This window comes from Mastigoproctus giganteus, chromosome 4 (genome assembly GCF_048544385.1).
Source record: "Mastigoproctus giganteus isolate SK-2022 chromosome 4, ASM4854438v1, whole genome shotgun sequence".
NCBI classification, from domain to species: domain Eukaryota; kingdom Metazoa; phylum Arthropoda; class Arachnida; order Uropygi; family Thelyphonidae; genus Mastigoproctus; species Mastigoproctus giganteus.
In genome coordinates this window covers 66,249,832-66,265,052 of record NC_143578.1, presented here as the reverse complement: position 1 = coordinate 66,265,052, position 15,221 = coordinate 66,249,832, and the positions used below count along the sequence as shown (strand labels likewise).

The following is a 15,221-nucleotide window of genomic DNA, read 5'->3' as shown; positions in this document are numbered from 1 at the left end:
TGCGGGCGGGCGGGTCGTTCAAATGCATCGGAACTTTCGTTCCATGCAATAAATGAACGACATTCATTCAGCTTTAATGAAACAAAAATTATAAATATTCAACACAACTATCACAAACTACTTATTGCAGAAATCTTAGAGATGAAATTACATGAAACTTCGATCAGTATCCGTAGACCATTCCTATTGTCCGGCGATTGGTCACTTATACGCATGCATGAAGAACAAACACTACAACATAAGACAAAAGTTTCGGATTAATTGTGAGTTGCTCTATTCCTGTGAACATGACGCCCGAAAAGCTCTAGTCTGACTTAAGAAATGTAGAGAATAATCCCTCCGCCCCATATCCGATTTTATTAGCCGCCTAAATTTAACTCTAAAGTCCAGCTATAGGACCAAAAGAAATAAGATGTCCCACCTGGTTTACAAAATAGATATCGCCATCCTCAAGAATTATTAGTGAGTTGGACTAGGAGAGTTGGAAAAGAAGCTTCCTATATCTAAAATAAAGGTAATCCCTGTTGATTTATAATATAATAGAATATAGGAATTATCGAGCACTTATTAGCTCTTGATTATCAAATCTATTAGTATTTTGCTTACAAATAGCCTTTCTGAGTTATTAGACAGACGGATATTTATACATATGTTATTTTTTTCCATCCTTATATCTAGAAGAATCTAACTAAGAATTAAAATACAAAATCAGTTATCTAATGAAGCATGAATTTACTTTTTGATAGATTTGTAGAGGTTCAAGGAAGTCAACTCTTTACAGCCAGTGGAACACAATATTTTCATTTATTCAATATCAGCCTTTGTGGTCAGAGAGGTGATGCCATTTGCAGAAACAATATTTCTTATAGTGTATGTAAATGTTTTTTCATATTTATAAGCCTTGCTTATTTTGTTTATTGTAGTTAATTATTCACTTTAATCAGCAGTAGTGGCTTGTGATCTGACTGTGGGAAAATGTTTATTGCATGTGCTCACTGTTTGAGGATTATTAGTTGTTACTTTTTGTACCTTCTTATTGGGGGCTTAAGTCTTGCATGCAGTGCTGCTTGGCTAATTTATAAATTATTCACTTTGTCAATTACTTTATATGTTGTGAAAGTCTGAAAGACTGTGATACATTACTCTATTTTCGCTGCATCAAGTTCATTGAGTAGTAGAGCACTTTTTCATTGTGGTGGAAGTTATATATTTCAGTTTTATGCTTGAATTATTATAATAAAATGATTTTTTGTCTCATTATTATTATTATTATTATTATTATTATAAAACTTTTATCTCCTTTTATGGGATTTTTTTCTGCACCATTACAGGTACTGGTATCAAGTGCATGGGGTGGTTGGTTGTGTCCGATTACTATTATTGTTACTGTTGGTTGAGGAACTCTCTTACCATCCTACAGATGTTTAGGATCATGGCTTTCTGGAGTTCCATGTAAGTGTTATCTGTGAGGCCTATTGCTGCCATGGAGGCTCTTTGGCATCATGCTAGTGGTTGACACAGTGATTGGAATGGTTATTACTTGTTCCTTATTGCACATTTCTTTGCCTTCCTGTCTTGGATCTGAATACTTCCTGATATTTTCTTCATATGTTTTCTGGAGTGGTGTTAGGCACCACTGTGCCGATCAGTTAGATAGCCATTTCCTTCTTGTCAATGAAAGTTATGTCTGATCTGTTGTGCAGAATAGTCTTGTGTGTTATTATGGCACAGTCCCAGTTTAGTTCAGTTTGTGAGTAGGAGTCCTAATACAGCTTGGGGTTTGTGCTTGTAATAAGGTACACTTTCTTTGATCAACTGGTATTTTTGTGCCAGCTTCTGAAGTATTTTTCTGGTGACCTGATCATGTATAAGTGTACTTGTCTGGGTGATAACCCTTCATACTGTGTGGGCGCCTCCGTAGCCAGGTGGGCAGGAGCGACAGTGCGTAGCACACGCTTCTTGATTAGATCGGGGTTTGAGCCCATGACCACTAAATACGGAGGATGCGGAAAGGTCAGGGAATGACCACTGCATATCACCGGAGCAATATGGCCTTAGTCGCTAATGCTCCCAAAAACCAAATAACAACATAACAACCCTTCATATACTGCGGTTATGTGCTAGGTTGTTTCTGTGGCCAGGTGGCATTGTCGACATATGTCATCTCTTACTCCAGGGCCCTTAGTGATGTCTATTATTATAAAAAAAAATACTATTATTATTTAAAAAACCAAATAAAAACTGGTTTCCTCCTTTAATGGGATGTTTTCTGCCCCTGTGATGGGTACTGGTACCAAGTGCATGGAGTGGTTTGTTGTGTCCAGTTACTATTATTATTGTTACTATTAATCAAGGAACTCTCTTATGGGCTATGGTCAGTCTCTCAATGGCTGACTTTGGGTGGTGTTGGTGCCTCTTGGTCATCATTATCCTGATCAATCTCATAATCTCCTCCAGCTGAGTGTTGATCCAATCTATGATCCTGAAGGAGTACATCAGTACTGCAACTGCATAAGTGTTTATGGTTGAGACCATGTTCCCGCCATTCAACGTTGACTTTAGCAGACTTCTCAGTCCATGATTGTATTTGTCAGTGAGTTGGGCCTTGATTCTCCTTGTATTCTAACTGGTGGGTCTGCATCATCCCCAGATATTTATGTCTCTTGCTCTACCATGGCTTTAATCTCTTCACCAGTCTTCAGCTGGTAGTTTCATCCACCTGGATGTCCTTGATTCAATCCACTGGTCTTGCATTTGTCTAGACCAAATGGTATCTTGATGTCAGTGCTGAACTCTTCAGTGATCTGGAGTAGCTGTTGGAGTTGATTCTCTGTTGCAGCATAGCATTTGATGTCATCCATGTAAATCAGGTGAGAGAGGATATACAGATTCTTCTTCCCTTCTTTATGGTTTATCTGTACTTGCTGTTATTGAGCATGGTAGACAGTGTGTTGAGTGCTAGACAGAACCATAGTGGGCTTAGGGCATCTCCCTACAAGATTCCTCTTCTGATGGGTATTGGTCTTGTCTTGATGTTCTTGACCTTGATAGCATTAGCATTAGTAGAGGCATCTGATGCAAGAAAGCAAGCTTATGCAGCATCAGCCAAAAAAAAAAAAAAAAATAAATAAAAAATAACCACTTCCACTTCACCCCTCTGTTCGTTCGAAATACCTATCCAGCTGAGCTTTAAACTTATTTAGGCTATCAACTTTCACGACAAGGGATGGAAGTCTGTTCCAGCAACCAACCACCCGCTGCCTAAAGGCAAATTTCCTCACGTCTATCCTACATCTGTCTTTCCTCAATTTGAATTTATGCCCTCTCAGGTGATTATTCTGAGCAAGAGGAAGAATCCCATCAGCATTGAGCATGATCAAACCATTCAAGGCTTTATACACCTCTATCAGATCACCTCGCCGGTGCCTAATCTCCAGACACTGTAATTTGCAAAATGTAAGCCTTTCTTCGTAAGAGCACCCCTTGGTTCCATTTACTAATCTTGTTGCCCTTCTCTGTACTCGTTCCAGCATCTCTACATCCTTCTTGAAATGAGGCCTCCAGACCTGTATACAGTACTCTAGGTGAGGTCTGACCATTGCCTTATACAAGGGAATAATCACCTCCTTATCCCTGCTAGAAAAATTCCTATATATCATTGACAATACACCATGAGCTACTCTTGCAGCCCATCTGCACTGCTCAGAAAACTTCATATCTGCCTGCACAACCACCCCCAGGTCCCTTTCATTCTCTACCACTGTCAGTGCAGTACCACAGAGTTGATACGCTGCTCTGGGGTTGCTGTTTTCCCATATGTAGTACTTTACATTTGTCAATGTTAAACTTCATTTGCCACCTCTCAGCCCATCTGCTCAACCTTTCCAGATCCTGTTGCAGTAGCATAGGGTCAGTAGTGTCCTTGACAACCCTGCCAACCTTCGTATCGTCTGCAAACTTGGACATTAAGCTGGACATACCATCATCAATATCATTTATAAATACAGAAAACAATAATTGACCCAATACTGAACCCTGAGGGACTCCACTAATAACGTTAGTCCACGATGAGCAGTGTCCATTGATTACCATTCTCTGTCTTCTCCCCCTCAACCACCCCTTTATCCATAGCAGCAATTTGCCTCCAATGCCACACTGCTCCAATTTGTGCAGCAGTCTTCCATGTGCAACAGTATCAAAAGCCTTTCTAAGATCCAAGTATATAATATCAAAGTTATTCCCTGCATCCAGTTCTTTTGTGACTGCATCATAGTATCCAATCAAATTGGTCAGGCAAGACTTCCCCTTAACAAAACCATGCTGTGTCTGAGCTATAACTGAAGTCTTGTCTAGATGATCCTGCAGTGCTTCTTTAACCAGTGCTTCCATTAATTTTCCTGGAACAGAAGTTAAACTCACAGGTCTATAATTACTTGTATTGCCCTTTGATCCTCCTTTGTGAATTGGGGTCACATTTGCACATCTCCAGTCCATGGGGTCTTCCCCTGAGTCCAAGGAAGCTCTCATAATTATGGCTAAGGGTTTGCTTACTTCCTTTGCTGCTTCCTTTAATATAACTGGATAGATCCCATCCACCCCAGGTGCCTTTCTTGTATTTATCTTCAACAATTTCTCCTCCACTTTACTCTCAGTTATTACAAGATTCTCTAGCTTACTGCCAGAGTTGAATACACCTGTGGCATTCCCCTCGCTGAATAACTCCTCATGTGTGAATGGCGATGCAAAATATTCATTCAGTTTGTTAGCTACCTGAGCAGGATCATCAACAGTTGACCCATCGATATCAAGTGGACCAATCTGATTCATCCCCTTCCTTCTAGAATTTACATAAGTAAAGAACTCTTTGCTGTTTTTCTTTGATCCCGTGCCAAAGATTTCTCGTAATCTGCCTTCGCCTGCCTAACCTCCTTTGTAACTTGGTTACAGATTAACTTGTATCTATCATAGGCTTCTGTGTCACGTGTTAATTTGTATGTATCCCATGCATTTTTCTTCTCTGCCATATGCCTCATTAGTTCATCTGACATCCATTTAGGCCTAAACCTTGAACAATATTTCTTAGTTGGTATGTAAAGCCTACTAGCTTCCAAGATAAGTTCTTTGAATGCTTCCCATTTTGAATTTGCTGTTGGTGACATCATCAGTTGGTCCCACTGTATAGAATTTAAATACTGTCTCAGTCCATCGTAGTCGCCTTTACGAAAGCAATAACCCTTCCCTTTCCCCCTAATGGTAGTTACCTCTTTGAGTAAATCCCACTTCAGCACACTGTGATCACTGCCACCTAGTGGTTCATTTACCTGCAGATTCTTAATGCATGAAGAATCACTACTGATAATCAAATCAAGAGTATTACTCCCTCTAGTTGCCTACTGAACATGCTGATGTAGAAAACAATCATCCAATAAATCCACAAAAGCCTTGCTAGTGTGTGAGTGACCAGCCCCCAAATTCCAGTCAGTATCTGGGAAATTAAAATCCCCCATTATAAAACTCTCTGATTTACTGGCCCACTCTACTTCCCCGTACAGTTTCTTATTATACTCCTCAGAGTCATTAGGCCTATAGCACACTCCTACTCTCAGTTTTGATCTCCCAATGCTTATGTCACACCAAACTGACTCGACACTGCACTGTCAGGGCATCTCCCTAGAAGATTCCTCTTCTGATGGGTATTTGTCTTGTCTTGATGTTCTTGACCTTGATGGTGGTTGCTTCTAAGAAGTGTGTCAGTATCGTGTTGACTTTGTAGATCTTCACTGTCTCTATCAACCAGCAATGGGGCATAGAGTTGAAGGCTGTGCAGTAGTAGGTGGTGAAGGCTGTGCGATGTAGGCAGTGTACAGGTTGTGGTGCTTCTCGTAGGCTTGCTCCATAACTGCAGTGTCAGTGGCCAAATGCTCTTTACATCCTTTGCACATCTGTTTACATTCCTTCTGCTGCTTGGCCTGATGTTCTGGCTTTCCAAGTTGTCTGATATCTTTTTAGTTATGCAGCTGGTTAGGATCTTGTACATTGTTGGAAGACAGGTGATTGGTCTGTATTTTTCCAGGTTTGTGGTGTCTTTGTCCTTAGCGTTTTTATTCTCTTTACCCTTTTCCCTTATTATTATTAATGAATTGAATATTATAATACAAATATTGAAATTATTAGTAACTAATATTATATTATTATTGTATTGTGTTGTATTGCTATTTGTCACAAATGGAAGTAAGCTATTATTTATTAATATAATAGTGCTATTATTATGTAATAAATAATAAAATGCATTTCTAATGTAAGTATTGCCATTGATTTTTGTGTTTGAATCTTGCAGACTTTTCATGTGGTGAATGTCACAAGAGCATTGAAAAACTAGATAAATAGTGTTATTATTAATTCATGTTTACGATATTTGTGACATATACAAGCAAAAAATATGAATAATGTGTTACTGTTTTTTCATTGGTTTAGGAATAATGCCAAAATTTTGTGCAATAAATATTACTACGAATTTAAATTTTGGCAATGCTTAATAGTTTCATATTTCTATTTTATCGTGCCAACGTATTTTTCAAATCTTAAGCAAAAATTCAAATCTCTAAGATTCTTTCAAATCTTAGAGGTGAAAGTGATTCTTGCACTGTTTCTATTAGAATGAGCAACAACCTGGAAGGTGGGTTGCTGGGGGTTTCAGGGACTGGTGGGAGTCATCATGAAACAAATACATGGGCTGTATTAGTAGTGTAGCTAAGAATAATAACAGGTACATGTACACCAATGACAGAAATATAGTAAATAAATTGGATGAATTTGAAGCTGGTCAACACATCAAAGACAGATATTGTAGGGATATCACTGCTCATATCTGTGAGACATGGTATCACACAGATAGAAGCAGAATTGGAATTCGGGGAGTACAATGCATACAAAAAGGATAGACAGGATAGGAAAGGAGGGGGTTATACTGTTAATTAAGAAAAAAATAAAATCTAAGGAAGTGCATCCAGTTGACATAGATGGACAGTGCAATGTTGAGTCAGTTTGGTGTCACATAAGCACTGGAAAAGCAAAAATGAGAGTAGCAGTGTGTTATAGGTCTAATGAGGAAAACAAACAATTGTACAGAGAAATAGAATGGGCCAGCAAATCAGATCGCGCTATAACGGAGGATTTTAACTTCCCTGATATTGACTGCAACTTGTGGGTTGGTCACTTGCACAATAGAAAGATTGTTGTGGATGTATTGGATGATTGTTTTCTGCAGCAGCATGTTTGAGAGGCAACCAGAGCGGGCAATACTCTTAATCTGGTTATCAGCAGTGATTATTAGTATATAAAGAATTTGCAGATAAAAAGAACCACTAGGTGACAGTGATCACAGTGTACTTATGTGGGATTTACTTAAAGAAATAATTAACATCAGTGGTAAAGGGAAGGGGTTTTGCTTCCGTAAAGGTGACTACAGTGGTCTCAGACAGTTTTTGAATTCTGTACAGTGGGACAAACTGATGATGTTATGAACAGCAACTTCCAAGTGGAAAGCATTCAAGGAAGTAATCGTGGAAGTTACTAGGCTTTTCATATCGATTAAGAAATATTGCTCAAAGTTTAGGCCTGAATGGATGTCAGATGAACTAATGAGACTCGTTGCAGAGAAGAAAAATGCATGGAATACATGTAAAGTATCAGGATATGCATGGGATGCATATAAAGTGACACAGAAATCTATAGTAGATATAAGTTAATCTGTAATCAAGTTACAAAGGAGGTGGAGCAAGTGAATGCAGATTACGAGAAATCTTTGGCAAGGATGCTAAGAAAAATAGCAAGGACTTCTTTACTTATATAAACTCTAAAAGGAAGGGGTTGAATCAGCTTGGTCCACTTGATATCGATGAGTCGACTGTTGATGATCCTGCTCAGATATCTAATAATCTACATTCACACATGAAAAGTTATTAAGGAAGGAAAATGCCAGATGTTTATCAAATTGTAACAGGGTGCTTAATGACTTTTTAATAACTGAGAGCAAAGTGGAGGATAAATTGTTGAAGGTAAACATAAGAAAGGCACCTGAGATGGATGAGATCACCATAATGGCAGTGAAGAATGCATGGGATACATATAAATTAATAGTTGACACGGAAGTCTATGATAGATATAAGCTGGTCTGTAACCAAGACACAAAGGAGACTAGGCAGGCAAAGGCAAATTACGAGAAATCTTTGGCAAAGGATGCAAAGAAAAACAGCAAAGAGTTCTTTACTTATGTAAACTCTACAAGTAAGGGGATGAATCAGATTGGTCCACTTGATATCGATGGTTCAACTGTTGATGATCATGCACAGGTAGCTAACAAACTAAATGAGTACAGTGAAACTTCCCTTTAACGGACAGCCATGGGGAATGAAAATCTGTCCATTAGAGAGAAATGTCCGCTAACAAGAAGTCTGAGGGAGAAAAAAAAAAGAAAGAAAGAAAAATCTTTAAACGTTTAATGTAAAATTAAATTAAAATATATACAGATTTTGAACAATATTTTTGTAAATAATATACAATTGCATACACAAGAGATAAAGAAAAATCGTTAAACATTTAATGTAAAATTAAATTAAATTACATACAGATTTTGCACAATATTTTTGTAAATAATATACATACAATTGTGCTATGCATATTATGACTTTATCTTAAGAAAAATACATACAGTAATCACTTATTTTCTTCTGCACCTTCTTCCGGCTGATAATTTTGTTTCCAACATTTGTTTAGAGTGAAGAAACCATCGAAAGTCCTTCAGTATCTTCTTCAGCGGCGAAAAACATTTTTAAACGATTGATTTGTATGAGCGCTTCTTCTATTTTCATCGGTGGTTTGTCGTTAATATGTTCTTCGACAGAATGACCTCCTTCCATTTCTTCATCATCATGAGGAACTTCTTGAAAAATATCGATGATAATGTCGTTGATATCTAGAGCACCATCTTCTGTAGTGAGGTTCGAGTCTATATCTTTGTAGCCAGGGTCACTTGTAGCTGAAGTATCGTACATTATCAATAGATGTTGAAGTTCTTGTTCTTCTTGGTGCTCCACATTGCTGTTCACAACTTCAATTTTTGCGTTTGAGAAGCCAGACTTTACAAAACAGTTCACAACAGTTTGTTTTCTAATTGCGTTTACTGAAGAGGAAATCCATTGAATCGCATCTAGGATGCTGATTTTCTTTGCAAGGTCACTCGCACATGTTACATCGTTCGTGTTTGCAATGAGATGTCTTAAAACACGTTTTCTGTAGTGAAGTTTAAAATTTTTTATTATCCCTTGATCCAAGGGCTGACACTCTGCAGATGTGTTTGGTGGCAGAAAAACAATTTGAATGTTGGACAATTCAATGTTCGGGTGAGATGCAGCATTATCCATGAAAAGAATAATTTTTCTGTTTTGACGAATCATGTTTTGGTTAAAGTGACTTATCCATTCGCTCATGATATCTCGTGTCATCCATGCTTTTTTATTAGACTTCCAGTCAACATTCAAAAGATTCAACTTTATGCCCTTGAAACAACAAGGATTTTGTGGTTTTCCTATAACAAAAGGTTGTTCAAAGTCTCCCAGCATATTTGTACACAATAGTACAGTCAAGTGTTCCTTAGAAATTTTTCCGCCCTGGCACTTTTCGTTTTTTAGACTCATTTGTTTTTTCAGGAAGGGCTTTAAAAAACAACCCTGTTTCGTCACAGTTGTAAATATCCTTAGCTTCAAAATGACGACATAACTCTTCCAATTTGACGGCCCACTCTGTTACAACCCCAGTATCAACAGATCTGCCTTCACCACTTACGGTTTTCCAAGAAATTTTATGCCGAGTTTTGAACTTGTCTAGCCATCCCACAGAAGCTTTGAACTCATTTACTCCCATAGATTTCGCAACCTCCAAAGCCTTTTCCCTAATAATAGGCCCATTAATGAGAATTTTTTTAGCACGTTCACGACAATACCACTCATACGTATCATTGTCAATTTGAAGTCCAACAGTTTTCGGGAATGATTTTTGAACCTGATCATTTCCGTGTTGCCAAAATTGTTTGAGCAGTTCATTTTTTTTCTTTAGGATGTCGCTTACCTGCGTCTTCCCGATTTTGAATTTTGCAGCGAGATTGCGAACGCTATTTTTTTGCCGATCATACGCATTAATCAGTTCGACTTTATCTTTTAAAGTTAAATGTTTACAAGAAGACATTGTGCACTTCACACGACACTGAACAAAACTGAAACTCAAAAGACGAAAGGCCGTCCAAATTCATCCCGCCCTCTGCACACACCGAATTCATCAGAAGTTTTACACGTGACTTAAAAATTCTTGAAAAAGGGTTTACAACCGCGACGTAAACCTTGATAAAACTCAGAGAATCGGAAATAGAAAATAGATTGAGACAAGATGTGGAAGAAAAGTTCCTAGAAAAAGGGCCGTGAGTTCTCCCACAGTCCGTTATGGGGAGATCAAATTAAGTGCTAATCTAAACGAAACAGTGCTGATTGTCTGTCCGTGTCCGTTACAGAGAATGTCCTCTAGACAGAAGCTGAAAACACATTAAAACCAATGGAGGTGAGATGGGGAATTTGAAAATGTCTGTTGTAGAGAGATGTCCGTTAATGAGAGGTGTCCGTTAGGAGAAGTTTCACTGTATTTGGCATCTGCATTCACACATGAGGAGTTATTCAGGGAGGGGAATGCCAGAGGTGAATTAAACTCTGGCAGTGAGCTAGATGATTTTGTAATAACTGAGAGCAAAGTGGAAAGAAATTGTTGAAGATTAACAAAAGAAAGGCACTTGGGGTGGATGGGATCTATCCAGTTATATTAAAGGAGGCAGCAAAGGAAGTAAGTAAACCCTTAGCCATAATTATGAGAGCTTCCTTGGACTCAGGGGAAGTAATCATGGATTGAAGATGTGTGTAAATGTGACCTTAATTCACAAAGGAGGATCGAAGAACAACACAAGTAATTACAGACCTGTTAGTTTAACTTCTGTTCCAGGGAAGTTAATGGAGGCACTGGTTAAAGAAGCACTGCAGGATCATTTAGACAAGACTTCAGCTATAGCTTGCCACAGCATGGTTTTTTTAAGAGGAAGTCTTGTCTGACCAATTTGATTGGATACCATGATGTGGTCACAAAGGAACTGGATGCAAAGAGTAATTCTAAGATCATATATTTGGATCTTAGAAAGGATTTTGATACTGTGGCACATGGAAGACTGCTGCCCAAATTGGAGCAGTGTGGCATTGGAGGCAAATTGCTGCTATGGATCTGATGGTTAAGTGGAAGAAGACTGAGAGTGGTAATCAATGGACACTGCTCTTCTTGGACTAATGTTATTAGTGGAATCCCCCATGGTTCAATGTTGGGTTCATTGTTGTTTTCTGTATTTATTGATGATATTGATGGTGGTATATCAAACTTAATGGCTAAGTTTGCAGACAATACAAAGGTTGGCAGGGTTGTTAATGGCAGTAAGAGGATCTAGAAATGCAGATGGGCTGAGAGGTGGCAATTGAAGTTTAACACTGACAAATGTAAAGTACTGCATATGAGAAGTATTAGCCCCAGAGTAATGTATGAACTGTGTGGCACTACACTGACAGTAGAGAATGGAAAGGACCTGGGAGTAATTGTGCAGTCAGATATGAAGTTTTCTCAGCAGTGCAGACAGCCTTCAAGAGTAGCTTATGGTGTCTTGTCAATGATAAACAGGAATTTTTCTAGCAAGGATAAGGAGGTGATTATCCCCTTGATAAGGCAGTAGTCAGGCCACACCTTGAATATTGTATACATGTCTGGAGGCGTCATTTTAATAAGTATGTAGAACTGCTGGATTGAGTACAGAGAAGGGCAACAAGATTAGTGAATGGAACAAAGGGTTTCTCTTATGAATAAAGGCTTAAGTTTTGCAAATTACAGTGTCTGGAGAGTAGGCACCTGCGAGGTGATCTAATTTAGGTGTATAAAGCCTTGAATGGTTTCAGCATGCTCAATGCTGATGGGATTCTTCCTCTTGCTCAAAATAATCACCTGAGAGGGCATAAATTCAAGTTAAGGAAAGACAGTTGTAGGATAGACATGCAAACGTTTGCCCTTAGCCAGCGGGTGGTTGATTGCTGGAACAAACTTCCATCTGTCCTTATAGCCTAGAGGTTAATAGTTTAAATAGATTCAAGGCAGAACTAGACAAACATTTGGAGCGAGTGGATGAGTGAAATGAGAAGGGTGTTTTTTTTTTGGGTGATGCTGTTACGAGCTTGCTTTCTTGCATCATTTGCCTTTACTAATTCTAGTGCTAATAATAACAGACATGACTTAAATTCAGAGGGTGCTAGAATATTTATTGATTCTATCGAGGCAATGTTAGGTGGTTAAAAAACTGCTAGCTTGGTGGGATTCACAGACTAATAGATTAACAGTAGCCGCAGGCAGAGATGGAAATGATTCTTGCACTGCTTGTATGGTGAATATGGGCTTGGTACACCCAGGGTCCTCAGCTGGATATCATCATTTTTCTCTTTCTTGGTGATTCACTTCTACTTATGTCTCTGTCTCTCAGGGTAACTCAAATTTTTTTTTTTTTCCCTGGTCTAGCATAACCCTTAGGCTTCATTGCACCATATGGCTAATAATAATAATAATTGGAATGAGTAGCAACCTGGACAGCAAGTTGCTGCAGATTTCAGGAACTGCTAGGAGTTGTGAAACAAGTAAATACATGGGCTGTGTTAGAGTAACTAAAAGGAAGAACAGGTGCATGTATACTTGCATGTACACCAGTGTTAGGAGTTTAGTAAATAAATTTAATGAATTTGAAGTGCTGGTCAAGACATCAAAGGCAGATATTGTTGGAATATCAGAGACGTGGTGTAACACAGATATTAGGAATGCAGAATTGTAATTTGGGGAGTATAATGTGTACAGACAAGATAGGAAGGGGGAGGGATTATGCTGTTAGTTCATAAACACAAAATCTAAGGAAGTGCATCCAGTTGAAATAGATGGACAGTGCAATGTTGAGTTAGTTTGGTGTGACATAAACATTGGGAAAGGGAAAATGGTGTTAGTAGTTTGTTATATGCCTAATGACTCTAATGAGTACAGTGAACAATTATACAAAGAAATAAGAGTGGGGCAGTAAATCAGTGTGTCCTATAATTGGGGATTTTAACTTCCCAGATATAGATTGGAACTTGTGGGTTGGGAACTTGCACACTAGCAAGGCTGTTGTGGATTTATTGGATGATTGTTTTCTACAGCAGCATGTCAGACAGGCAACAAAAGGGAGTAACACTATTCATCTGATTATCAGCAGTGATTATTCATGCATGAAGAATTTACAGATAAAGGAACCACTAGGTGACAGTGATCAGAGTCTACTGATGTGGGATTTACTTAAAGATGTACTACCATTGAGGGTAAAGGGAGGGGTTTTTGCTTTCGTAAAGGTGACTACAATGGTCTTAGAGATTTTTTTAAAGTTTTATACATTGTGACCAACTGATGATGTTACCAACAGCAAATTCTAAATGGGAAGCATTCAAAGAAGTAATTTTGGAAGCTACTAAGCTTTTTGTTCCAACTAAGAAATGCCGTTCTAGTTTACCCCAAATGAATATCAGATGAACTAATGAGACTTGTGGCAGAGAAGAAAAATGCATGGGATGCACATAAATTGTCAGGTGACACAAAGCCTATTGCAAATACAAAATAGTGTGTAATCAAGTCACAAAGGAGGTTAGGCAAGCGAAGGCAGATAATGGAAAATCTTTGGCAAAGAAACACAGCAAAGATTTCTTTACTTATATAATAAACTCTAAAAGGAAGGGGATGAATCAGCTTGATCCACTTGATATCAATGGTTTGACTGTAGATGATCATTCTCAGATAGCTGCCAAACTAAATGAGTATTTGGCATCTATATTCACACATGAGGAGTTATTCAAGGAGGAGAGGGCCAGATGTTTATCAAACTCTAACAGGGAGTTAAATGATTTTGTAATAACTGAGAGCAAAGTGGAGGAGAAATTGTTGAAGTTAAACATAAGAAAGGCACCTGGGGTAGAGTGGATCTATCCAGTTATATTAAAGGAAGTGGCAAACAAAGTAAGTAAACACTTAATGATAACTATGAAAGCATTCTTGGTCAGGTGGTCCCCACTGACTGGAGATATGCAAATGTATCTCCAATTCACAAAGGGGGATCAAAAGGTGACACAGGTAATTACAAACCTGTTAGTTTGACTTCTTTTCGAGGAAAAATAATGGAGTCACTGGTCAAAGAAGCATTGCAGGATCATCTAGACAAGAAAGCAGTGATAATTCAGACACAGCATGGGTTTGTTAAGGGGAAGTCTTGTCTGATCAATTTGATTGGATACTATGATGTTGTTACAAAGGAACTGGATGCAAAAAATAATTTTGATATCATTTACTTGAGTTTTAGGAAAGCTTTTGATACTGTTGCACATAGAAGACTACTGTAGAAAAATTGGAACAGTATGGCATTAAGGGCAAGTTGCTACAATGGTTATAAAGGATGGTTGAGTGGGAGAAGATAGAGAGTGGTAATCAATGGATACTGCTCTACATGGCCTAATGTTATCAGTAGTGTCACTCATTGTTTGGCTTTGGGCACATTGTTGTTTTGTCTATTTATCAATGATATTGATGAAGGCATATCAAGCTTAATATCAAAGTTTGCAGATGATACGAAGGTTGGCAGGGTTGTTAATAACAGTAATGACAGTATGCTGCTGCAACAGGATCTGGAAAAGTTGGGCAGATGGGCTGAGAAGTGGCAACTAAAATTTAACATTGACAAATGCAAAGTACTGCATATGAGTAGCAGTAACCTTAGAGAAATGTACCAACTGGGTGGTGTTACACTGAGGGCAGTGGAGAATGAAAGAGATCTGGGGGTAATTGTGCAGTCATTTATGAAGTTTTCTGAGCAGTGCAGACAGGTGCCAGAGTAGGTCATGGAGTCTTGTCAGTGATATATAGAGGAATTTTGTGAGCAGGGAAAAGGAGGTGATTATCTCCTTATATAAGGCAATGGTCAGGCCACACCTTGAGTACTGCATACAGGTCTAGAAGCCTCATTTTAAAAATGATGTAGAGTTTCTAGAACGAGTGCAGGGAAGGGCAACTAGACTGGTGAGTGGAACAAAGGG

The 15,221-nt window shown here is 38.4% G+C and overlaps 1 protein-coding gene across 1 annotated transcript in view; it reads left to right on the top strand.

The window, feature by feature from the left end:
* Positions 1 to 15,221, top strand: part of LOC150086804 (endosome/lysosome-associated apoptosis and autophagy regulator family member 2-like) — a 329,438-nt gene that overhangs the window by 218,659 nt on the left and 95,558 nt on the right. Inside the window, exon 14 of the mRNA XM_090372273.1 lies at positions 747 to 870. Within this exon, the coding sequence (XP_090228399.1) occupies positions 747 to 870 (124 nt within the window). The remainder of the gene's footprint in view (positions 1 to 746; positions 871 to 15,221) is intronic.